The sequence below is a fragment of the Nelusetta ayraudi genome, unplaced genomic scaffold (assembly GCF_046127955.1).
Source record: "Nelusetta ayraudi isolate G7.1 ecotype Tasmania unplaced genomic scaffold, CSIRO-AGI_Nayr_v1 ptg000005l, whole genome shotgun sequence".
Lineage (NCBI taxonomy): Eukaryota > Metazoa > Chordata > Actinopteri > Tetraodontiformes > Monacanthidae > Nelusetta > Nelusetta ayraudi.
Genome location: NW_027466055.1, coordinates 6,459,904 through 6,484,742, shown reverse-complemented (window position 1 = coordinate 6,484,742; position 24,839 = coordinate 6,459,904). Strand labels below are relative to the sequence as shown.

At 44.0% G+C, this 24,839-nt stretch overlaps 1 protein-coding gene across 1 annotated transcript in view; it reads right to left on the bottom strand.

Annotated features, from left to right (window-relative positions):
• hcn4 (hyperpolarization activated cyclic nucleotide-gated potassium channel 4) overlaps positions 1-24,839 on the bottom strand; it is a 56,263-nt gene that overhangs the window by 26,225 nt on the left and 5,199 nt on the right. The window contains exons 2-3 of the mRNA XM_076051560.1: positions 13,118-13,541; positions 2,745-2,906 (exon numbers count right to left, since the gene is read on the bottom strand). Coding sequence (XP_075907675.1) covers positions 2,745-2,906; positions 13,118-13,541 — 586 coding nt within the window. The remainder of the gene's footprint in view (positions 1-2,744; positions 2,907-13,117; positions 13,542-24,839) is intronic.

Sequence of the window (24,839 nt, the reverse complement as noted above, 5' to 3'; positions counted from 1 at the left end):
CTCACGTCTCAAGGCCTCAAATTCCTGGGCGCTCGGCAGGATTTCAGTGGGGTTGATGTCAGCGAAGGCTGCCACTGTGAAATCCGCAGAAGTTCTTAGAAATTAATTCTGAATCTGAATTCTGCACTGCAACAGTTTGCGTTAAAAGGGGGCGAAAAATGTGTTAAGACGAAAGTGGCAATTTCCACCGCAATGGCTTAAGTAAATATTGTATTTGCCATAACCATCATAACTTTTTTTTTTTAATATTTCAGAGCAATAAAATCAATGACACATCACACACTTCTCTAAAGAGGTTTTTGTATGTACATAAATCTATATATATACATTATTATTATTATTATTATTTTTTTTTTTTTACAGTATATAACCCCTAAACCTTGTATTTCTCATGGTTTTTATTCTTTGTTTTAAGTTTTAGTGTACGGTGACCTTGAGTGTCAGAAAGTGTTTTTTTTTTTTGCTATCAATGATGATTCTCATTCTCATTTTCATTTTGATCGTGAATTCCACAGAGTTCTCTCAAATCAAATCCACTCCTTTACTGGTGTGTCTATTGTTAGACTTATTCCAACCTCTACTGACACAGAGGTTTGAAATACAGTATGCTTCTCGACATCAAACAGAAAGATTAAGAAAGCAATCACGTCTGCGATTTCACTGCTGCAGGAAAAAGACACGGAATTGAATTTTAATCCATGCATGCTGCACTATACCTTCATGATGAGCCGCCGTTTACATTATGTTGCCTGACAGCTCAAGCTTTATGTAACTTAACATAATCCCCTTTGCAACTTGGCTCTTGAACTAGTGGTTAAAATGCATTTTTCATGGTGGAAGCGAAGAAGCGTTAAAAAAAAAAAAAAAAAGAAACGGAGGAGGGAGCGGCGGGCATCTGAACGGAACCATTTGTCTTAATCCGGATAATCGAAAGAGGTTGATTACACAGGAGGGTTGGTCAGAGAGGTGGCTGACTAGTTTCCCTGTCACTTTGGCCTTCGTGCGTGTCTGTTTGTTTACGTTGACGCGGGTGGGTAACGCAGAGCACACTTAAATTAGCTAAAGTGTGTGTGTAAAGTGTGAAACATCTCAAGGGGACAGCGGTTCGCAACATCTGTCGTTCCTTATGATTAAATCTTAACAAGTGAGCGTGTCAGGCTAGGCAGCGAGGCATGATGAACCAAATACATCGTACCTTGAGCGATGCAACTACTCATGTGACATCGGCTCCGGCGCGGAGGGACGAAACATCGGGCTGACTGGACGCTGGTTTACGTAAAGCTCAAAAGCTCGTTGCATTCGCTCTTTTGCCCTTTTTGCAGATCACACAGCGCCATCACGGCCGACGTCTTTCCAGATATTCTGTCCGTAAGTTGGGCTCAGGCGTATCATTTTAGCCCCGTGTCGGTGTTTTGTTTGCTGCCTTGTGGAAGCCTGATTGTGAATGGCCGTGATTACAATTTAGACGCCAAACAGCTGACTTCAATATATTGACGACAAAAGTAAGTCACATGAAAAAAAAATTGGTAATTCATGCTTTATTCCTCCCCGTCGATGCCATTCAGTGTTTTTGTTTTTTTTTGGTCAGTGAAAGGGGTTTCATACCACACAAAGGGGAGACCGCAGCAATTCAGACATTTACATCGACGCGCCCATTGATAAGCCATCAGTTAGAAAATCACTCTAATTCCTTAAGGGCCCAACTCATGCTGATTTAGTGGTCTGTAATACTACACAGGGAACCATTCACTGACGTAAGATCAATCTCTATCCAGGGCCCTCGCACATAAGCCGGCAATAACTCAGATTCCTTATGGAGCCTCCCTGTCTTGTTACACGCCAAGTTAACACGAGGCCATCAGCTGCGGGCAGTTCCAAGCCACACATCAGGTGCAACACGCTCACCCTCAGCAAAATGGAGAGAGCTTCGGAGGGACAGTGAAGCTAAATTCTTGGCTTTCACAGAGGGAAATAATTCCACCCAGTGCCCCTTGGAACAGAACCTACATCGCCATCTGATCAAATGTAAAACAGCAGCAGAGGAAAAGCACAACATGCCTCCATGCTGCTCATGTGGTGTCACCCAGGCGTTCAGATGATGCAGAGGTAAAAATTTCTCTCGCAACGTCGACGTTAACGTTGTGCTAGCTTGCGCTGTAGTTCACGCTCGCTCTCACACATGAAGCTGGTTTACGTACTGCGAGAGATTGATGTTCTAGGCAAGAGGCAACCCAAAAATCCATTGTTTATTGCCAGAGTGCGTGGCTATCAAAGGCTGGGATCGTATTCTCACTGGGTGGATTTCTGTCCCTGTAGTGAAAGTGACAAATGGTTTTTAAAAGGTGATGAGTGGCAAGTAAATTAAATTCCAATTTTGGCTAAATAATCCCAGATTTTTTAAAGAGGGGTCTGTATTTCTGCAGCTGTTGAAACAAACAAAAGATTTTTTCTCCACACACAGAAATCGAATTTATGTCAAAAGTTCTATAGACGTAAAAACAATTTCACTTGATGTAGCTAAATGTAGCATTGGAAAAAAAAAACAACTACATTTGCCATGGGGTTTAAAGTGACAGCTGTTTATGTGCAAACGTGGACGCCTGAGGGATGGAGACAGAGGTGGAGGTTGTGTTGGCCAGTTAGTGCAGTAATAACGGAAGCTGAGGGAGAAGATAGAGATCAGAGACGGAGCATAATCTGATCTGACCAGGCAGGAGAACTGTGCGCAGGGGGGAAGCACTTACCACCATCTTATTTTTGGACACCCAGCAGTCGGCGGGGAAGTCCTGCAGCATGGGCACCAGGAACTGCAGGCAGCCGTCCCAGTGGCACAGCAGCAGCATCATCCCGATCAGGTTGACTATCCTCACCATGGCGCTGGCCAGGTCATAGGTCATGTGGAAGATCTGGAGAGGAGCAGGAGAAGAACGCAGGGATTGTGTGGAGGGAGAAAGAATGTGGAATCAGAGTGATGGAAACTCTTGATTAAAATGCACACACACACACACACACACGCACATGCGCGCGCACGTTCTCCAGAGAGATTTTATTCCCCCCCCCCACTAGCGGTTCCTGCTTCCGGATCTTTTCATCACATCATGCACAGGGTTTTTATTTTGCCGTGTTTGAGGAATTAAAGGAGGCAGTGTTCTTCCAGCACCGCGCAGACGTTACGGCCTTTCATTCTAGCGGGTTCAGATGCTGCACCGTTTCTGACAAACATCCTCTGGGCACAGTTGGCAGAGCGGGACTGGAGCTTTACCTACCCTGCTGCTCGGCGGCTCTTATCATCAGCTGTTCAGACAAACACAATAATGGTAGATGGGTAGAGGTCGCCGCCCTCCTGGGGTGAGAGCGTTGGCAAGGCTTGGTCTGTTAATCCTATGATAAATATACTCATAAGGCGCTCCAGGACTTCTGGGGCCGGTGTACATTTTAATGGCCTCGACCATTCAAAAGCCTCTTAATCCTACTGAAGACCATGTTGCGCACTGCCTAGCCACTCGCCTTATTAACACTCGCACCGTGTGTTTTAAGAGCTCGTCAGTGGGGTTATTATTTTGCTCCTCTGTTCATTTCATTTTGCTGGATCCCTTTTCTTCAGGCCCGGGGACCGTTTGCCTGCGTGTTGCCTCTTCTGTTTCTCTCTCTCTCTCTGTTTCCATCTCGACGCTCACAGGTGTGCACTCGCGCACTATTCTTCCCTCCGTTTGCGTGCCAAGAGAAGGCCAGGCGGGGACTAGCGCTGTGCCGCTGCACCATCACATCACATCAGTTTAGGCCCCGCCAACAAGCTTGCGTAAAGCCAGCGGTGTACCCACGGAGATTTTGCCCAAGCGAGGAGACGAGCCAGACTCTCCCCCTCCACGTGGAGGGACGGCGGCGTCCCTGCTCGCGCATCAAAAACTGTTTCGCTGTTCAACAAACCATTTCGCAGCACCAACCCGTCCCGTGACGTGACACAAAATGATTGAACGTTTTCTTCGTAGTGCACATCACGCGGGTTGTCCTTGAACCTGTCTTTGCACTGTGACCCCTCAGAGTCTTCGCTGCCTCACTCGTTCGCACACGTTCATTTCAAATATCTCGTGGCGCCGGCAGAGTGACTCACGCTGTTTAGCCCCAACTTTTGCGACGCTCCTTACTGTAGACGTGCCCTCAAAAGACCTTCGCCACTTAAACAGCTGCGTGTGGGATAAAGCCTGTGGGAAGTGTCGGGCGTAATGCCATGCAAATCTCCAATTTGTAACCCCAAACTCGACTGTCGCTACAGGCGCAGTGCCTGTGTCTCCTTTTACTGCATTTTACAATCACTCCAAAGACTTCCGTGACAGGCATGGACAGGATTCCTATTTTAAATGGAAATGTCGGCAACAGTTTAAAATGGTAAATAGAAGTTGAATGAATAAAATAGGTTTAAAGAAGCAGAACACGGCATCTCACGGAGCAGGCAAGTTTGTAATAAATTGCAAACATTCAACTTTTTGTGTTGGTGTCTATTTTTTAAATCAAAATGTTGGTGTTAAATAGTATACAGTACATTTCCTAGAATGGTTCTGCTGGAGGGTTTACATCATTACATCATTCCACCGTGGCAGACGAACAAGCTCTTCACCTGCTCCTCTAGTTTCTGCTCTGATGTGGAAATAATAAAAATGTAGCCCCATGCAGATGGCCCATCGCTTTTAGCCGTGCGCTTCTTGTAAACACAAACGGGACATTGTGAGCACAGCCTGCCGTTGGCACATGCAATGTCCTGGCGCGTGGCACGTTAGGTTGAAGATGATGGATTACTGACCACTTTCCCTGAATTGATGGGGACACAGAGGGAGCCCGACAGTATTAGCATCAGCATAAACAAGAGAGCTTTGATTGATGAGGGCACGTCGGCACCAACACAACACTTCCTCACCACTGGGGGCGGCACATAGGGAGACGTTGTGACATAAATCAAGAGCAAGGTTCAAATCACATGACCTACATTATTCCAATTAGCGTGGAGGAAATGCTTGAAATTAGGGCTTTTTCTTTTTTTTTTGTTACCAGCGGTAGTGTGCGGTGAGGCCTTTTAATTATAGTCTGTGTCACGAGGCAAAGAATTAAATAAAAAGGAAATGAGGTGCAATAAAGCGACAAATGTATTACAAGGAACTGATCAGTGGTTTGGACAAGCGGTTAGTTGGAGTTGGAGTCGTTCTACTGCCAGTGCAGATATGCACAAAATCGCAAAAATACCTTTCAAAGTCCAGTGTGTGATATTTGGCTTGATTTATGATTTTATATCGGGAAAAGCTTTATATACTTCCCATGAATACATCATTAAAAGTGTATAATCGCAGTACAGTAACAGTAATTATAGTAATTATATATATATGTATGTATATATATTATATATATGTACACATACATATAGCAAGACAGTGCATTTTTCGTCATTAGGGTGACTGGTCACGTCTTCAAATAAACCAACAAAGAAGAAGGCGGACAAGGTATCCCGGATTTGGCGCGCAGGCCACTGTAACTCACTGGCAAGCTCAGGAGGGGGAGAATGTGAAAGACAACGCTACCTAAAATGTAACCACTTGATGTCGCTGTTTCTTCTTCGAAATCTTCAAATATTACACACTTAACCTTTAATTCTAATTTCATTATTTTGATTATTATTGATGTAAAACACCAGAGCAAGCTGCCATGTTTCTCCAGGACCAGTGAACAAGGAGAACATGGTGACGTCAACAGCTAGGTGTAAAAACCATGCGTTAGCACTCTGCCTCCATGTGAGTCAGCAGTCAGGCCCAGACAGACACGCAAGTGGAACGAAGGCAGCTGCCGAGTCGTCTCAAACAGATGCAGTGAGAAGAGCGTGATCCACGTGAAAGAAAAGAGACGCGTATGTCCCACATACACATAGCTGCCCTGACACTGTTGACGCAACACGGAGGCATCTGCTGTTTGCGGCCCATCTCGCCAACGATGATGAATGCCTGGCGTCTCGATACAGGAGAGGAAGGAAACGCTTCGAAGTCCAACGGACACCATTTTTGCAGACTGAACAACAACTTTGTTTCTGTTCCTCGGAAACTTTTACTACTATCTATCATGTGTTATGTAGCTCTACGTTTGGCTTACATGACTTTTGCATTATTAATGGTTCCCATTAAACTAATTTAAATCTGGAGCACCAGAGTGGACGTTTCTTTTGACCAGGGTTTTGGTGGCGGATCCAATCAAATAAAGGAGTGCATTGCCACAAGACGAAAGAAGGTCTTTTGAAGGTCTGTTCAATTGAAAGTGGGTCACCCCATCATTAAAGTGTGCCATTATATTAGAAAAGGATGCCTTCTGGCTGGACAAAAGACACAAAGGGTCTTTTGCACCCGATCAAAAGAACACCTATATCTACCCAGAATGCACACTACATTGCCATCATTGGACACACCCACCGCTGTCTAGCGACAACTGCTGACCCTCAACTAAAACCTCATTGGATCAGCAGTCTCCATTTCAGGCCAGAGGACTTCTAATGCAATGTGTGAGGAATAAGAAAAAAATGGCTTTTCTGAGAGAAACTGCTGTTCCATCAACAACCTTTTGCAAAATGCAGTATTTAATTACAAAGCTGCTTTTTTTCTTATTTGCAGGCAAGTCAAGTCGAGAATAGCAATTAGTAGTTCTTAGCCATCATTTGGTATCACTGGGGGATATTTTCTCACTAAGGCAATCAGGACAGCTAGGCCCAGGAAGGGAAAACCAAAAACATCGCACAAGAGCTCGGCCGATTTTGTATAAATAAATCAATGTAAAAAAATAAAAAAATCAAAGCAGGTTTCTAATCAGGGAAGTATTTGTTTAAATAATCTACTCATGTTCACAATTTTCTTTTAGTTGAAGTATCTAAATCGGATTCATTGGTGTAAAAAAAAAAAAAAAATCCTGTTTTCATGTGCGCATCCCTTCACATCTTGCCTCATGATTGATTTAACAAACTATTTCGATGTCATGGGTTAATTCAGCAAATGCTGCCTATTTTGCGCAATTACATGCATTACGTTCATTTCGTTAGGCGCCGATGCAAAATGCACGCGTCCTCCAGTGCAGGAGCACAGACGTGGCTGTCCTGTGATGAGTAATTACGTACATCAACTGAATCACTTCATGCATGTCTCGGCGTTAATTCTTAATCATCCACAATGTTGACTGATTTTTGGAAGCAGGCTGTGGCGGCAGGTCTGCTCGCCAGCTTTAAAAATGCCCTCAGCTAAAATGTCACGCTCATACGTGCTGTTGTGGGGGGGACGGAGCTCACGTGGAGAATGAGAAGTAGGCCTGGGAGTGGACCACTGGGAACACCCTTCCATCATCTGTCTAAACAGGCCTGGAAGGCTCGGATCACATAAAAACACCCCCTACCAGCATGTGCCACTGATTTTTTTATTTTTATTATCATTTTTCATTTTTTTTTGTCAATTACACATTTTTGTTTGAGTTTTTATTTTTTTTATTTTAGGAAAATCCTCTGTGAGTATTGATATCACGCATGGCTCATTCAGAGTGTTGAGGACCTGTCACTACTGTAGGCAAGCTTCATTGTGCACCCAATAATAGCCCATTAAATCTTTTCTTCCTGCGTTTCTTATCTCTAAGGGAGCAGTCCTCGGTAAAAAGGTAACGGGTCAGTGAGTTTGGGGTGGCGATTAGTCGGTTTTCCCAATTTAAATGCTTTTGTATAGATGTAATGAGTGGAAATGAAAAGGACCAACGCGTCGTCTCTGGACCCCATGGGAGAGAAGCCACAGGCAAACTTTTGTCACTCGAGATTTTCACTCATACGGATTGTTTTGCTGCTCGGGCACTCACAAAAGTGGCTTTGTAAAACTCCACCCTCTCAAACTGAAGGTGACAATCTTAGGAGAGAGTGAGAGAGTCTGCATTCCTGCAATTATTAACTTGCGTTGTCGTGCAGCTCTGCACGTCTTCAAGTCACCTCAACAGAAGGCACAAAGTCCATCTCCATCCACACCTGAAGCAACGTTTTACTGCGGCGGCCTGTCGAGACATTTATTTTGCGGGCATCAGTCGCAATAGGAGGAAGCCCTCGGGAGCTCCAGTCATTAGCGCAGTGCTTCGAATCTGATTTAACAGGATGACTAATCGCATCCAAGTCAGTGGTTCGTCAACAGGAGACGACTCCAATGAGGAGAATATCCGGTCACAGACGTAATTTTATCCCTGATAAAAAGTGACAAGTGGAGGCTGAAGCGTGTGTGTGTGTGTGTGTGTGTGTGTTGTGCGTTTTACCGCTGCCATGAAGCCACTTCCACTCCCACCATAGCATCCAGTGTTTGTAAAACATCATTCTATCGATTTCCCTTTTGTGTTGATTGTTTGGGGAGGATAAGGAAGCAATCAGAGCTAATTCATGCCTGCCGTGTTTAAAAAAGGGACATCGCAGCCGGGGTGTCACGTCTTCAGTTATGTAAAAGGACATTAAAAGTGTCAGCGCAGCAGTCATTAAGAGTCTTTGAGGAGATGGAGATGATGTGAGTCAGTGCAGAGGTCACTTATCTGATACTCATTTTGAATTTATAGAGAAATCATTTTGTTTTCAAACATTCCGCTGCCAAATTTTTGAGGATGTTATTCGGCCTTTCTGTATGGAGTGCATGCATGTGCTCCCAGTATCTGCATAGGTTCTCTCCAGGTTCTTTGGCTTCCTCACACAGTCCAAAAAACATGGATGTGAGGCGACCTGAGTGCAGGAGATGGATGGATGATTTAAGTGACTTTGAACTTGGCATGGTTGTTGGTGCCAGACAGGCTGTGTATTTACCATCTTCTGATCTACTGGGACTTTTAAAAACCAATTCCAGAGATTACAGAGAATGGCTTGGGAAAGGAAACATATGTGGTAAGCAGCAATTGCCTTGGTCAAAATGTTCAGAATCATTGTGGATCGTTGGCGCAAGACGTCAGAGTATAAATGGCCAGAGTGCATTGAGATGACAGAAAGGCAACAGTAACCCAATGAACCATCTCGCTGGCCTACAGCGGCAGCAGAAGAACATATTGGGAATCACTATCCTATCAGCTAAGAACAGGAAACTGAGGACTGTAACTGACACAGGATCTCCAAAATTGGACAATAAATGACTGGATACGTTGCCTGACCCAGCGAGTCACGGTTTGTGCTGTGGCATTTGGTTAGATGTCTCAGAATTTGGTGTATACATGACAGCATGGATCCATGCTGCCTTCTACCAACAGTTCAGGTTGCTGCTCATGGTGTATTGGAGAGTGGGATATTTTATTGAGTCATTATGGGCCCCTTATACAAAATGAGCATTGTTTAGATGCCACAGTCTACCTTTGTATTATCGTGAAACATGTACATCTCTTTATGACCACAGTGTACCGTCTTCTGATGGCCACTTCCAGCAGGATAATGCACCATATCACAGAACTCCAATCATCTCAAATTGGTTTCTTGAGTTGACCGTACTTCAATGGTCTCCACAGTCACCAGATCTCAGCCCTACCGAGCACCTCTGTGGTATGGAGGAGGGGGCCATTGTGATCATGGACGTGCAGTCGACAAATCAACAGCGACTGTGTGATGTTGCCAATATGGTCACTAGGGACCTAAAATCATGACTCCAAGAATGAAGGCAATTCTGAAGGCAAAAAGAGGGTACAAGACGACATGGCCTGTTTGTATATGTTTTAAAGATGAAGAATCAATGTATTTTTGTTTTATATGTATGGATCCACAGTATGTTGACGTCAGATTGTGGTGTAAAGGTTTAGACTGGCACCAACCTTAAGCCATGTTCATGCCTCAACGTGACAAGCGCGACAAATGTCGTAAGAAAACATTCAGAGATTGCACCATCAGTTGAAAAAATGGCATGAGGCTACATTGGTTCAATTACGACCGAGCGATGGGACACTCACATTGCTTGTGATTACAACACGGTTGTTGCATTTGGTGTGAACGCAGGTAAAGGAAAAACTTGAGTCTCTGACACAGTCATGGCATTCCAAGACAGATAGCTCTCCATCCAAGTACTGTGAGCTTTTCGTTGGGCTGCTGGCTTCATCAGGCAAACCTACAACAGGCAAGTCTCTATTGGACTTGGATTTTTTCAGATAAGCACGCAACTGTAATTGAATGTGTTTATTTTTGTCAGCGTTCAACCCCCAGAGGTTATGCCAACCGCTCTCCTCATTCTATCGTCTTGTTCTAATGAATTCCTAAAAAGCTTTATTCGCCGCAGCAGCTACACAAGGAGAAGGATTCTAATTTTAAAATTTGCTCCCAACAGTATCACCCCATGAGGCATTAAACCATGCAGAGCAGTTCACTGAGCTGTATTCAACACTTTCCACAAGAAGTGTCCTCTGTCTGACTTCTTACTGAGGAGGAAGTGAAACCGCAAAAGATAACAAACCAAACGAATATGTGCAGGACTATTTATAGCCCCGGGATACTTTGTGAAATACGAGTAAAATAAATCAGCTTTTCTTTTTGGAGGACATCGGGATAACACAGGTCTGCGGCTCCTGCTGTTTTAGGGATTTGTGCCAGGGGGCAAACAAAAAACATGCAGTTGTTTTTTGTTTTTTTGTTTTTTTCTTGAGCACATCCCATGTACTGTACATTTGAGAAAAGAACATTTTAAAAAAGAATGAAAGGTCACATATCCCTATTAAAAGATTTTTTTTCACGTTGGAATCCAGTGGAACACCTTTGCACCGTTAACTTTCAAAGAGACTATAGAGCTCTGGAAAACAGGACATTTAGCCCTCTGTTTAAAGTATCCTGTACAATAAATACAGGATTGTAGCCTCCTGATTAAACTGATTCTTTATTAAGTCTTCAACATTTTCTATTTCATATCTGTTTTCCCATTCTTTCTTGAAAGGGTACAAAAACACATATATCACATACCACGGGTGGAATAAACGTGGGCGAAATAAATGATATTAAATGAGGATTGTCTTATCTGACAGGCCAAGTGCAATGTCAAACTACAATAAAATCACAATCACAATGGGATGAGTTCCAAAAACGTGCCCTTTGAACACGCTTTTTGAGTGAATGTGGAGTAAGCAAAAAAAAAATATATATATAATACATATAACATAATTTTCAGGCAGTTCATAGATGAGTTGGAGCTTCAGTGAAATTTGCAAAACACGGGAGTTTTAAATATTGCTGTCTAATGTGATTTTTGCCAAAATGAAAAGTCTCAAAGTCAGTCAGGTGGCGACCTGGGCGACAAGTTATTCTGGATGGACAGATGACATTTCTGTGGGGTTGCATCTGCAGTGCTCTGGCGCTGAGGCAAAGCTGGCCTTTTCACTCAGTCTGCCTCGCTAGCATTCATCAGCAAAACGCACACCCACTCCTGACCCACACAGGCATAAAACATGTAAATGGCAGCTGGCTGAGTGAGCGCATTGTCCTTCTCCTTTGTTTCGGTGGTCTTTGGATGTTATAAGGCAGTAAATCAGGTGAATCACAATCCCCTTTTCGCTTTCTGCCATCTGGCCCTCTCTAATTTCCCTGTCACTCCAGCTTCTCAGCCGTCTCCTGGCTGTGCAGGCCTAACGTGACAGCTCACCGTCTGACGTGTCGGTCGCGTGTCTCCTGCCTTCATTTTGGGCTCGGTTGTGCACCGGCAGGCGTGTGCACAGACCCTCAGTGGTTTATTTGAACTTTTCCTTCCCTTTGAAATGGCATCACAGAGGCCCTGCATGATTAATGTCACCACACTTGCACACATTGTCGTGCCCAAAGCGCCGGCAGAATATTTGAAACACAGAGGTTTTTTGTTTTGTTTTTTTTTAAATCCATTGTCGTTTGTTTGCCAATCAGCTCCCTAGTCAACCTTTCCAATTGCCCCTGTAATTCCATACATTCGGATGAACTAGAACATGCACTACCTCAGAGGTGCTGAACCCAAATAGGATGATTAATGGAGATCAATACAGTGCTGTTAATATGTGAATGTCAAAATAAGGCAATGACAACAGTAGCTGTGTTTCTATTACAGTTTGTAATAGAACTACTATTGAACTACTACTTAGACAAATGTTACAACAGCTTTAAATCTCACTGGCAGAAAAACACAACTAAAATATTTTTGAAATTGGTATTTTTTTTTTTAAATATTATCATTATAGATGAGAATTTGATCTCAATTTATTTTAAGATGAAATAAGTGAAAAGCCTTGTAAAGAACTTTGGGAGACAGGGCTTTTCAGTAGAGCGCTATTCAATTGCATTCTAGTTACTATTTTACTAATAAAAAATCTTAAAAACTGTTTTCAAATATAAGATCAGTATGAACAAATTGATTTACTTCAGCATTGGACAACAAGTTTTTAAATGGCAAGGGACCATTGGCACAGCCAGCAAGACGATTTAAGATCCACCAGAACAAGTTGTCCTTGCAACCAATGTTGCTTTTATTCCTGACACTAGCAGCAGTATGGCCAACGCTGTGCAGCATTGCCCGGCTGACCACTTCCTATCCTCCAGTGAAGAGTCTTCTTGATGACACCGTGCTGAGCTTCTGATATTTCACTTTGCACCTTTTACCTCTGAGGCTGAACAACAAGAAGATCCATCCTGCGAGAGCGACTGGAAACTTTTGATAATTATCGGGGCAATTATAATCACATTGCAGCAACTCCTCTGTGAGCCTTGTAGTCCCACTGCTAGTTGGATGGGCACACGGAGGGAAAACGCTAATCAAAATTCTGGCTTCATTAACTAATTGGTGGCTGTGGGTACAGCAAGAGAGCCTCTTTACCCCTTTCAGAAGGGGAAGTAATCAAAAGCCGCATCTATCTACACTTTCTTCCTAGGGGGGGAAGTGGAAGGTAGAGAGTTCAGCTAATGTACGAAGTTGTTACGCAGCAGGCAAAAACAGCTGGCTTTTAATTGCATTTAGTGTGATTAAATCATGGTGATTCAGTTTTCATTGTCATTTTTTGTAAATCTGTGCTGATATTTTTGTGAAAATTCGAATGATTTGCCCAGTAACTGTCACAGAAATCATGTCGCATAGTGGACAGCAATGTCGTGTGGACAGTGGGTACATGTTCCTACCTCTTCCCACTGGTGGATGTAACGAATGAGCCGTGAGAGACGCAGGAGTCGCAGCAGACTGAGGATCTTTGTGAAGCGAACAATCCGCAAGGCGCGCGCCGTCTTGTAGAAATCAGAGTCGATGCGTGTCTCCACGATGAGGAAGATGTAGTCCACGGGGATGGAGGAGATGAAGTCCACCACAAACCAACTCCGCAAATACTTGATCTTGATCTGCTGCGGGTCCAGGATGATCTCTGTGTTGTCCTCCTTGACGATGCCCGTCCTGAAGTTGAGGACCAGGTCCATGAGGAAGAAGGTGTCAGAGACCACGTTGAACACAATCCAGGGGGGCGTGTGCTCGTCCTTGAAGAACGTGATGCCCACAGGGATGATGATGAGGTTGCCCACCATTAGCAGCAGCATAGTCAAGTCCCAGTAAAACCTGATTGGATGAAGAAATGAAGAAAAGCCAGATATTGGTTACAAAGAAGAACAAAGTCAAATTAATCAAACTTGTTGGTGTATTTAAAAAAAAAAAAAGATTTTTCAGATCCTGCTCTGCTGAATTATCAAATTGAAGGTACAGGTCACCCAAAATTGAGGTTTGAGGCATGTTGGTGGAGGCTCTGGGGACACTTAACCCTTACCAGCACAGGTGGTGTCATGGAGTTAACACGACATCAGTCACAATGTGAAACTATTGCTTTGGTTGGATTGCTCCAAGACGATGCTGTCTATATGCAACATCAAAGAGAGAGGTGGAGCAGCTTGTGTGTTATTTAAAATCCTACAGTACAAACGCAAATGCTATAGGATTTCAACATAAAGGAAGACTGTTTGTCGAGAGTACGGGTGAGAGACACGGTTGGGTTTGGGTCCAGCTAACCCAACCGCAACCATCACATTGTGTTCCCCAGGCAGGGATCAAACCCTTGACCTTCTCGCGGTGAGGTGACAGTGCTAAGCACTGCACCGCAGCATCGCCCTGAGAAAATAAAGCTCTAAAAATAATAAACCACACACCACCAATGCTGCATGACATTTGTTAAACAACACAAACCACATAAATGGCCATTGTAGCCACAAGAGCAGTACACCGGGACATTTGTCTTTATTTCATGCTTTGAACCTACAACCAGCTGTACCTTCAACCTTAAAAGTGTATTGACATCACAGTGTATATTCATGAGTACCACCCACATCGGGCCATATGGCGGCCTGACAAGGCTGAGATTTGTTTAGACTCTAAATCACACTGAAGAGGTCAACGAGGGTTAACTGGAGTAACTCCATTGTGACCTCATCCATCTTCTGAACCACAGAGTTTGGATATAAATTGCGCTCTCGGCCATCTTGGTAATTCAATCCAGATTGGCTCTTTGTGTTCAGGGTGATATGTCTGGAATTACACCATGAAAGGGATCCCGTACCCTGTGCACTGTTACGGTGAGCACCCTTTTTTCTTTTGATTCACTCACCAACCTCAAACTGCACCACAAAGACATGTACCAATGCAAAATCAATTTCATGAGCTTGAAAGGGAAGAAGGGATAGTAAGTGCGTAACCTAGTTAGGAAATGTATTCAGGTGAAAGCAAGTTAGACTATGGCAGATACTGCCTCTTTACGTCCCTCTACCGAGTGACTTACAGCAAGCTGAGCAACAGAACTCAAAATATGAAGATCTGTGGGCTGCATCAGGCTCAAATAAGATATTATTTACTGTTCAGATATGGCCGACTTGAGAGAGTAAAACATTCAAAACAAATCTGGGGATGCACCAGGGGTCCTCTATTCTTTAAAAGATCTTGTTGGACATCTCGTTCTCTTTGATTCGCTGTTTTTGGTATTCACTCTGATGTCTTCTGAGACATACTTAAGATGAAGCTACAGACACTTTCACTCAAAGCTTTTACCTCACACCTTGATATCTTTGCTGATACTGCTACAAACAAGGTTTGTTCAGCGCCGCCGCTAAAGAAACTTTAAACAGCTCCGATGTGGCCAAAGCTTTTCACTTTGAGATGTTTTTTTTCCTCCTCTGTGCAGTTCTCCTCCCTTTTTTATTATTTCTTTGAGCATTACGAAACCCAACTGCTGATGCATTGTGGAGGCAAATAAAGGGACATCAGCACTGCCCTCTTCTTTGCTTTTTGTACAGATGAAAGCAACAGATCTCATTGGCTCTGACACATCAGTGGGAAATTTTTACAATGTCACTTTGATTGTAAAGATAATTTGAGGGATGATTCAACATGTGCTCAGAAAGCAGTGAAAAAAAAGACAACCTGCCATTTACATGGGCTCACATTAGTGTATGAAACAAAGGGACATGCGTCTCAGGTTCATGTCTGCTGCACAGCGACATTTGTACACACACACGCAGTGAGGAAAACAGTGACAGTAATTGGAATTCTTCAAAGTAAAGGGGTATCTACTGTTCCAGCTTGTTGTCAAGTTGAGTTATATTTAGACAGACCTTTCCACTGCTGCGTTTGCTCAGCTTAAGCCTGAAAGCCCAAGAGGACAAAGAAAAAAAACAACAACACAAGACACCATAATGACATTTGCTCTCCATATTATGATATTCCGCATTATTACAAATGCCTGATGGCCTGGGTCTTTGTTGTAAGAGCTGTGCAGCTTTCAAACAGGATGCTTTGTCTTCCAGCACTTGACAGGGTGACTAAGAAGTGGTTTGTTTCAACAGTGCCTGCTTTTGTTCTCCCATTGGTCTCAACGCGAAGGCACTCTCACATTAAAAAATCATGTAAAGCTTTTGACATGAGTGTCCTTCTCCGCTCCTTTTTAACATCTGTGTAACAGAGTGAAGAGGGCTACATCACAAACACTTGTGTCAACCATTGAAATACCCCTAAAAAAGAACATCCTTCGCATATGCATATGCCCACAGATGTGCGTACCGAAGGATATCTGTCTTCCGTGGGGTCACGGATATTCCAGATCATCCAAAGCAAAGGTATTTCGAGAAGCTCATGAGGTGTATAGACGATCGTTTGCACATTTTATGAAAAAAAAACATTTCTCAATAACAGTACACCTTGTCTAATAAAAACAAATACTTGGTATTAGACATGCCATTCCTCAAATGCATGTCTCTGGACTGTGGGAAGAAGCCGGAGTATCGAGAGGGAACCCATGCAGACAGACTCTACACAGAAAGACCTCAGACCCATGGACCAACCCGTGACTTTCTTGCTGTGAGACTCTGCTTCTTAGCATAATGTACACTAAAATAATTACTTGAGCTTTTGGGAGGCAAGGGCCAATGGGAAATGATTGAATACTTCTGCGTTCTGTCGCAAAGATGGATGTTGATCCAGAAATATAGGCACTCCATCATCAACATAAACATACTTGGATTTGAGCTGTAAGCCCGTGCAATGAAGAGATGCATTTCAGATGTGAAGATTGTCGCTTGCTACCTGAAAACATACAAGACAGGGAAAGGAAACGGAGTCGAAAGAGCAGTGACATTGGGCCTATGGAAGTCACTGTGGCAAAACCTGCCCGTATCTGCCATCTTTTTGAGCAAAGCTGGTTTGTCTTTGGAACGCAGTGGCTGGTGAGATTAACGTCTGCAGCAAACTCAACATGGTACATTGCAGTTCAATTTCAAGCAATTCATTGTAAATATGGAGGATTTAATAGGAAAATAATTAACCTGAGCTGGGAAATCCCAGTGTGGCTTTGTGCAGAACGTTGTTTCACCTCCATAGCAGTGGGTTTACTTCCATAGGTGTGTGTTTGCGCGTGTGTGCGTGCGTATGTGTGTGTGCTTGCGTGCATGCACGTCTAGGGTAGACGTCCACGAGTCCTCCTGCTCACTCTTGCGGTTGCCTCCTAATGGAGGTCAGGCCACCTAAACATAGCAGGGATCCATTTACTGTGTTTTATTATGCACTAGGACCTCTGACATAGAAGAACATTGTCCTATAAATACTGTTGGGCCAGCACAGAATGTTAGGCCCACATTTTAAGGGCATTAAGCAATGAGGTATGTCTGGGTGAATCCTCAAAATTGCCGACTCACAGTGCGAGGTGGTGCGCCACCTGCCAGGACAGGAAATGGGTGCAAAGAAGAAGAAAGAATGTGAATCGACTTTCAGTGAGGAGGAACATTTCACTTGCAAGTTTAAGAAATTCTGTTTATTTTTTTTGTTGGCCATTTCATTAGGTCATTACATTGTATTAGATTACTGGAGTTCTGATTTATCTATTGAAGTACAGGGTATTTATCAAAAAACAGTTATGGATTTGGAATCATGTTGAATATTGATATGTACTGAAGATTCCAGATTATATTTTGTTAAAAAAAAAAAAAGTACATCTTTGTTGTAAGGTAACAATAATAAGAACAGCAACACATCTGTCTGAGCTGAGACAGAAGGGAGCAGGTCTTTGTCATGTATGTGTAGCAGTGCCCACCGCTGTGAGACACTGAGTGGGGACAATAGTTTGCACCTGACGAGTTGCGCCGCTGTAAGTACAATATTTTGATGAAGAAAGCCCTGACATTTTGCCGTCTGTGGGGACAGAGCCGAGGACCACTCTGCTCTCCAGTCAGGTGACCAGGGACAGAAGGAACATGTTGTCACCCCTGGAGTGCTCCTGACTACACGATAAGCCTCTCTCATTCTCCTCACCCAGCCAGTCCTGGAACTGTAAGTGATGGTGAGAGTAGAGTTACCACAAAAAGCCTGAGCTGGACACTTCCTGCTCTCGACGAGACAGTTTCATGGTATGTATTGCATACACTGTGGGTCTTAAACTCCATACGTGGGTGTGCACATATGTGCAGCTGTTTGCATTCCCCCCTCAAGAAATGCCAGTGTCTTGACTTGCATGCTGGGACAGTGATGGCATAGCATGCAGACAGATCACCTGTCAAGTCAGGTACAAGTAGGGAACATTTATCAGTGCCTCCCCATTTAATTCTACACTGACTGAATGGGAACACAGGATAAGAGCAGCAGGCGCGAGACCCAGACAAAACCTCTAGCAGGATGAAGACAACTTTGTGTGCATGGTGGATGCGAGTCTTTTTTAATCTAATGAAACTTTTGTTTGTAATTAAGTTGGTCTGAAAACTCTTTCATAAAATGTTCCTTGTATCGTGTTAACATTTGTAATTTCTTTGCAGTAATTTTGAACAAGACACTGAATTTCCCCATCTAAAATAAAAATAAAAATCACAAGCTGAAAATGAAATCAAAATTTAAAATTGAATCAATGTATTTTTGTATTTAACGGTTTGGTAGGCAAACAGAAGTAAAGACCAAACAGAACAGATTAAAAAAAAAAGACACACATACACAGTGTGGCAACAGTTTCCCTGCAACCAGCCGTCAACTCAACCAGACTGAATCAACACCAAAACTAAAACAACTTTCGAGTTGACCGCAGCCCGATTGAACCCACTCACATTTTGGAAGCATCTTGGACACTTGTGAAATGTTCAATATGAAATTAAAATCACATTTTTTTTCCATGATAAAAAAGTCAACCTGTGATTAATCTTGTCAAACTCAACTAGATGAAAACATCGCTAATATGAAGCGAATTGATTTTTTTTTTTTTTTAACATGCAATTTCGTTGAACACAGGGAGATGTGTTTTTCTTGGAGACAATGAGGTGGGGGTGGGAGGGATTCTTGTTCAAGGGGTTAATTCTATTTTTGTTGTCACCCGCTCCAATGAACTGTCATAACGTTGCTGTCTTTACCGAGCACAGCCAGCAGGCGCACTGCGAGCACGTCAGTGACACTGGGGCTGCGCAGTCGAAAGGTGGCTATATTTAGGTGAGGCACGGTGTTTTATCAAACCTGAGCTAAGAAGATTTCATCAGAGGGAGAGGCAAATCTCCCCAACCTTAGGCCAGGAGAAAACAGAGGGATTTACCAAACACCTACAGAGGGGAGAGGAGCAGCAAAATTCAGTCAAAGGCGTAAACCTCACCTCACACTGCTCAAAGAGATTCATAAGGAAGATTATGACTGTGCCAGGACATCAAGGTAGGGAAGGAAGAGCACACCTTTTATTTTTTTTTGCCCCTCTAAAGTGCTGGCGAGGACTGTTATTCAACGCAGACAAGCGAAAGACAATGCTGAAGACAATGTCAAATGGCTGCAGGGGAATGTTCTACTTACTTGTCTCGGCCCCAAAAAGGTAACCGAGGAGCTGTGCTGTACAACCTCAGAGGAACACAAGAGTGAAGCCATCTCACTTTGGAACAAGTCAATGGACCTTATGATCGTAAACCATAGAAATAATGTCTTAAAGTGAACTGTTGTACATTGGAAATTTGCATCAAATGCAGAGTGGGGAAATACATGATACAGAAGAAAACAGCAAGGAATTTTCCCAGTAATTTCTCTGATCAACATGCCACATTTTTAAATCTGTTGCTGTTTCACATGAGGCAAGAAAAATGTTCAAATTACCTGCTGTTTCACAAAGTGAGAAGGGGGTTTCAAGAAGGTTGGCCTATTTTCCAGCACTTTCCATGCCGCAGGGATTCCTTTGGACTTCACTTTTCAGCACCTGATTCTGGGGGACATTCTGCCTGCTGCCACAAGTGGCAACCTCAGTCTCCCCAACCTTATCTGAGCGTAACCTCGCGGCTCCCACGACCAAAAATGTGCGTTGGTCGCCTGCGTTTGTCAAGCAAACATGGTGACACTCCCCCCTCCAGCACGAGTGTGATAGAAACACAGCAGCTGTGGGGAGCGAGTCAGCATGCACTTAATCTGCAAGCGGTGTGCCATTATCTGCACTCTGGAGTTACGGACTGCCATCTTGCCACTAATTGCATTTGTGTTTTATCACGATGCCTTGCTATCCCTTACAAGGTCCGCGGAGGTCATGTCAGAGGAGTTTCCTGTCAGCTCTGCACCGAGTGTCACGGAGGAAACGCAGGCTCGCGTCCCTCCATCCATAATGGCAGAACGTTGGTCACGTTGTGCCACCATCACCTCGTAGACGCGCTAAGAGCCGCACCAGGCCTTGGGCCATTATCTTCTTCGTCACTTTAGCTGCTGCAATCAGTAAATGGTGCAGCTGCAAGGAACCGCCGGCATCACCGCGACCCTTGTTCATTCCTGGACACATTGATCTGAGGTCAAAGGTCAAAATAGGGGACATTTTGGAGGAAAAATGACAGAGAGGACAAAGCACGTAGAGAGAGAGAGAGCGAGAACAGGAGGCGTGCACGATGAGAGCATCGGCCTACCTTTGTGTGTGTGCGTGTGCGTGCGCATGTGCACAAATTAAGGTAACACCAAATCACACAGGAGAGGAGGCACAGTTCATTAGATTTTTTTTCCTTTCAGCCCGTCTGCATGAGTAAGCAAAAGCAGAGGCTTATCTGACCGCTAAAACCCAACAAGGTGGGATTTATCGTGCTTATCTGTTCGCTCAATAATTTCTTGACTGTGCACGATAAACAGAGTCAGGCAGGACCAGGGTGGATGTTTTGACCCGACTTTGCATGCGCAGAACCGACGCGGATCAAAAGAGGACATGCCATCGGCTGAGGAGGCGGCGGCGGCGAGCGAAGATAAGCACAGAGATCGTGCACACAAACACACAACACACAGGCACCTGGTGCCTGTTGGTGGGCGGGGGTGAGGGAGTTGGGGGGTGTCTGTCTCCCACCATTCCGTGTCTTATTATCCGGCCATTTGTCTGAGTCCTCCAGACACCCAGCGTGCGGCACGGCCAGGCCAAACACATTGATCCCGGGGAAAGTATTTCCCGTGAATCGCGGCAGCCACACACAGAGATTCTTATTCAGTGCACTTAGCTCCAACCCCTCTGTGAGTGGAAGTCCTGCTGTTTCAAGCTCTCTGAGCGTCTCACACATTCTCCAAGGGTAAACCCTGTTGCTACCCGCTTCATTACAGGCATGAACGCCGTGGCTAGAGTCAACATTTGTTCGTTCTGTTCGAAACCTGAGAAATAGAAAAGATAATAATGACGATAGCCTATTTTTTTCCCGTCAAATTGGTCAATACTGATGGCAATCAATCGATTCGACTTTTATTTATAAAGCGCTGAATCATGTCGACGGGTGTTTCAAAGTGCTTTTCACAATCGAAAGAGAAACAACCAGATCCCTCCAGGGCGAGGATGAATCGACAGTGGCAGACCCAGACTCTGGAGGGCGGCCACCTGCTTTGACTAGTTGGGATGAGAAGGAAACGCGAGAGTCACAGTATTTACAATGATCCATGAAGTTATTGTTGTATTTAATAACTATCAAAGATCTGACAGCTCTATTTTGCTGCAGCAGTTTCGACTGCATGCCTTCAACTTAAAATCTTCTATGTTCGATCCCCAATATTACACATCAGACCAAAGAATCCAAAAAAAAGAGAATGACGTGTAGTAACCCCGAGTCACCTGCAGGTGGAATGATTATTGCTTTTGGCCAGCTCTGCGAATTGGCTCTAAACTTTTAGGACCTGCTTGCAAAGCTGTCAGTGAATTGGCCAGTCTCATTCATTAAATTCAAAGTGCTTTTTAATATAGTGTGTCTCATACTGTGCCCACTCTCTGGAGCAGCATATCGGTACGAGTTTGACATCTTGGCCATTTCCTTTCTTGGCTGATAGGAGGGACGGGGGAGAGAGAGAAGAAAAAAATAGCAATCCAATTTCAGCGGGACAAGAGGGGGTGAGAAAATCCACCTGGGACACAGACAAGGCTGGAAAGGTCAACCTGTGCTAGATAGAGCAGAACCTGTGTGAGGAGGAATGTACAAGCTGGGACTGGCCAAATCGAGCGAAGGAGAGAGTCTCGAATGTGCGGCGCAAATTTTGCATAAAACAATGGAATGTTTTGGTGGAAGAAAATAAATAGGATTTGTTTCGTCTGAATGGCTGATGAGGGTCGAAATCTACTGTGGAGTCAATATTTGACTGGCGCAAACGTCGCACTTTTTTGTGCAAGGTGCCTTATGCTTCCATCTGTTCGAAGATATCACATCAGTGCATCTGCTTTGGAACTCTGCAGGTAATATCAAATACAACGGACTCCAGGATGTGACAACACACACCACACAACAGAGTAAAACATTTAGGAGGGAATTGCACACAGAATACATATTCCCGAGGCAATAATTTCTATTGTGCCGATTGAAATAAGGCACAATGAGTTTTCTCAATCAAAGGTAACCAAACAATTCATTGCATTCCGCATTATCATTTCGTCTCTCTTCACACATGGGTAATCATAGCAATAATAGCAGGAGGGTATCAATTACAGCGATGGTGCAGGAGGAGATGAGTTCAGAATGCCCTCTTGGTTATCATCGGAGGACTGCATCCACATACTCTCCTTTTTTACCCCTTACCACCACTGACCCACAAATAATCCTCACAAGAAAATAATCATATGCATAAATAAATAAAAAAATTCATCTCCAGAGTTACACTCGACCACTTTGTGCCTTTGGCAGTTTTTTAATCCCCCTCTTCAGCTTCTCATCTGCAAGAATCAAGCTGAAAACACAAACGCGGTAATGCAATTTATTTTATTTTTTTTTCAAATACGCATCTTATTTTTTCAGTCCTCTTCTCCAGATTGGTGCTAAAAGAAAACTGTTGCCACAATGTGTTGACAGAAATACAGAGAGGCCTACAGGGGTCTTGGCCACTCCAAGGTCACTGTTGAGGCTCTTTGAACGTGACTTGACTATGTGACGATGATTTCCCTCGAGAAACACATCTTCTCTGTCAACGCCGTGTTGTATGTAGAAAAGAAGAAAGAGCAGCTTTTAGTCGCCCGGGATTAGTCGGACATTCATATCATAATTTGATGCAGGCGGGCCAGCCTGACTGATGGCGAAGAGGGAAGGATGGCATCACATCTGTCAGGTGAGCAAAATTCATCAAGCATTTCCAGCCGGGTGACATGGGGCACTTAACAGGAAACGCTTGCCGTCGGCTTTCCCATTTTCAAAATGTATATGATGTCCAATCAATCAATATAATCTCACCTCGAGATGACCATCACTTTGCCAAGGTTAAACTCGCCGCCTCTGCCCTAATACGTGAAAGCTGCACGAAATGACATATCAGGCCGAGGAGGCTAGGGTGTGGGGGTGGGGTGGGGTTGGGGGTTGGGGTCAGTAAAGTACATCAAAAAAAAAAAAAAAAAAGAGGCCATTGTTTTACAGTTGCCATCACGTGTACTGTTTTAACACTCCCACACAAGTGTGCCTGGCGAGGTCACACGGCAGCGTTCAATCATGCCGCTACTATGACAGGGAACCTTCCACCCACTGCCACGCACATCCTCCCTGGGCTCCCTCCATTAAATAAATTGTGCTGTAATAATCTCTTGGCTCCTAATATTGGTGGATGAGCACTGCAGTCTATTTTGATTACCCCACTTGAAGCCCCAGCCAGAACCATGTGTAATCCCCATGTTTTACCCCCACCAAATTAAAGGAGGAATTATTTAACGCGGGGCCGAAAGGAGTGGAGTGTCATTCATCCTATGTAGTGTCAAAACACTCATCACAACCTTATCATGCAGATTAGCGCTTTTGGAGACGAAAAAAAGACACCGCGCTGTTAGGGCAAACACTAACACTCTCATCTGGACCCGACTCATCCATCTTTTATCAAGCACACTTTGATCTCATTTGAATCTGAAGACCATCATTTTAGAGACATCACCGAGCTGAAATACTGTCCAAGCTCTTTGGATCGTGATACATTCCTCCAGCGTCTCCCCCCGACCTTTGAACTCTGACCCCGCGCCGCGACTTCTGCCACAAGCACAAGAGAAGGTAGTCGCGCCTGCTGCACGCAAATATGTTTCTATCCCATTTCATTTTTCAATAACTCTTCTGATGGAAACGCCGGCGGTCTCGCGGGACTCGGGCCAATCAATAAAGAGACGCACTCTCAAGTTGGCTGTAATCAAGCTGACACAAACAGAGAGTGCAGCAATTCCATATGATCGCATGCGCTCCAACAACACGTGCAAACGGGCTTTGATGGAGACCATAAAGACAAGTGTCTGGCACAGCGTTTAATATTCATCAAGGGAACCACAACCACCAAAAACATATTTGCCCAGGATCTCGCATGAAATATAAGAGATGTCAAAGGAAGAGCACCGCAACCAACAGATGTGTTTCTGGGAATACATTGAGCCTGTCTCTACACTTCATCCTTGTGAAATAAAATAGATATGCAAATATGTAGACGTCAACACAGTTATGTTAATATTGTGAAATCTGCCCTCAAACATTTTTATCTATTTGGACAAATGGTTAGGATTAAAATAAATCTTATGATTCACTTTCACAACAGAGGGAAAATGTTTAGACTGACGTAACAACGTTTTATTTGGGAAAATGGAGTATTTACTTCAATCAACAGATATATAACCGCAGAGACAGTATCACAGAGCTGCTGCTTGCACTGGTCACTGGCTTACGTTAATGATCTTTAAAGAGGTAAAACAGGTTCTTAAAAAATTGAAGGGAAAAAAAACCCCTGCTAAATTGGTGAGATGTCCTTTCGCACGATTATTTTTTGACACCATATGAGACACAGAACTGGACACACGGGAGAAGTAAAAGGCTGTTGAGAAAGAGTGGACTTTGCTGAGCGGATGGAAGGATTCGCCACTGTGTTGCAAAGGGATTTAGCTGATTGACAGAAACCCCAGGACAGTTGACCCCCCCTCCCCCTCCCTCCCTG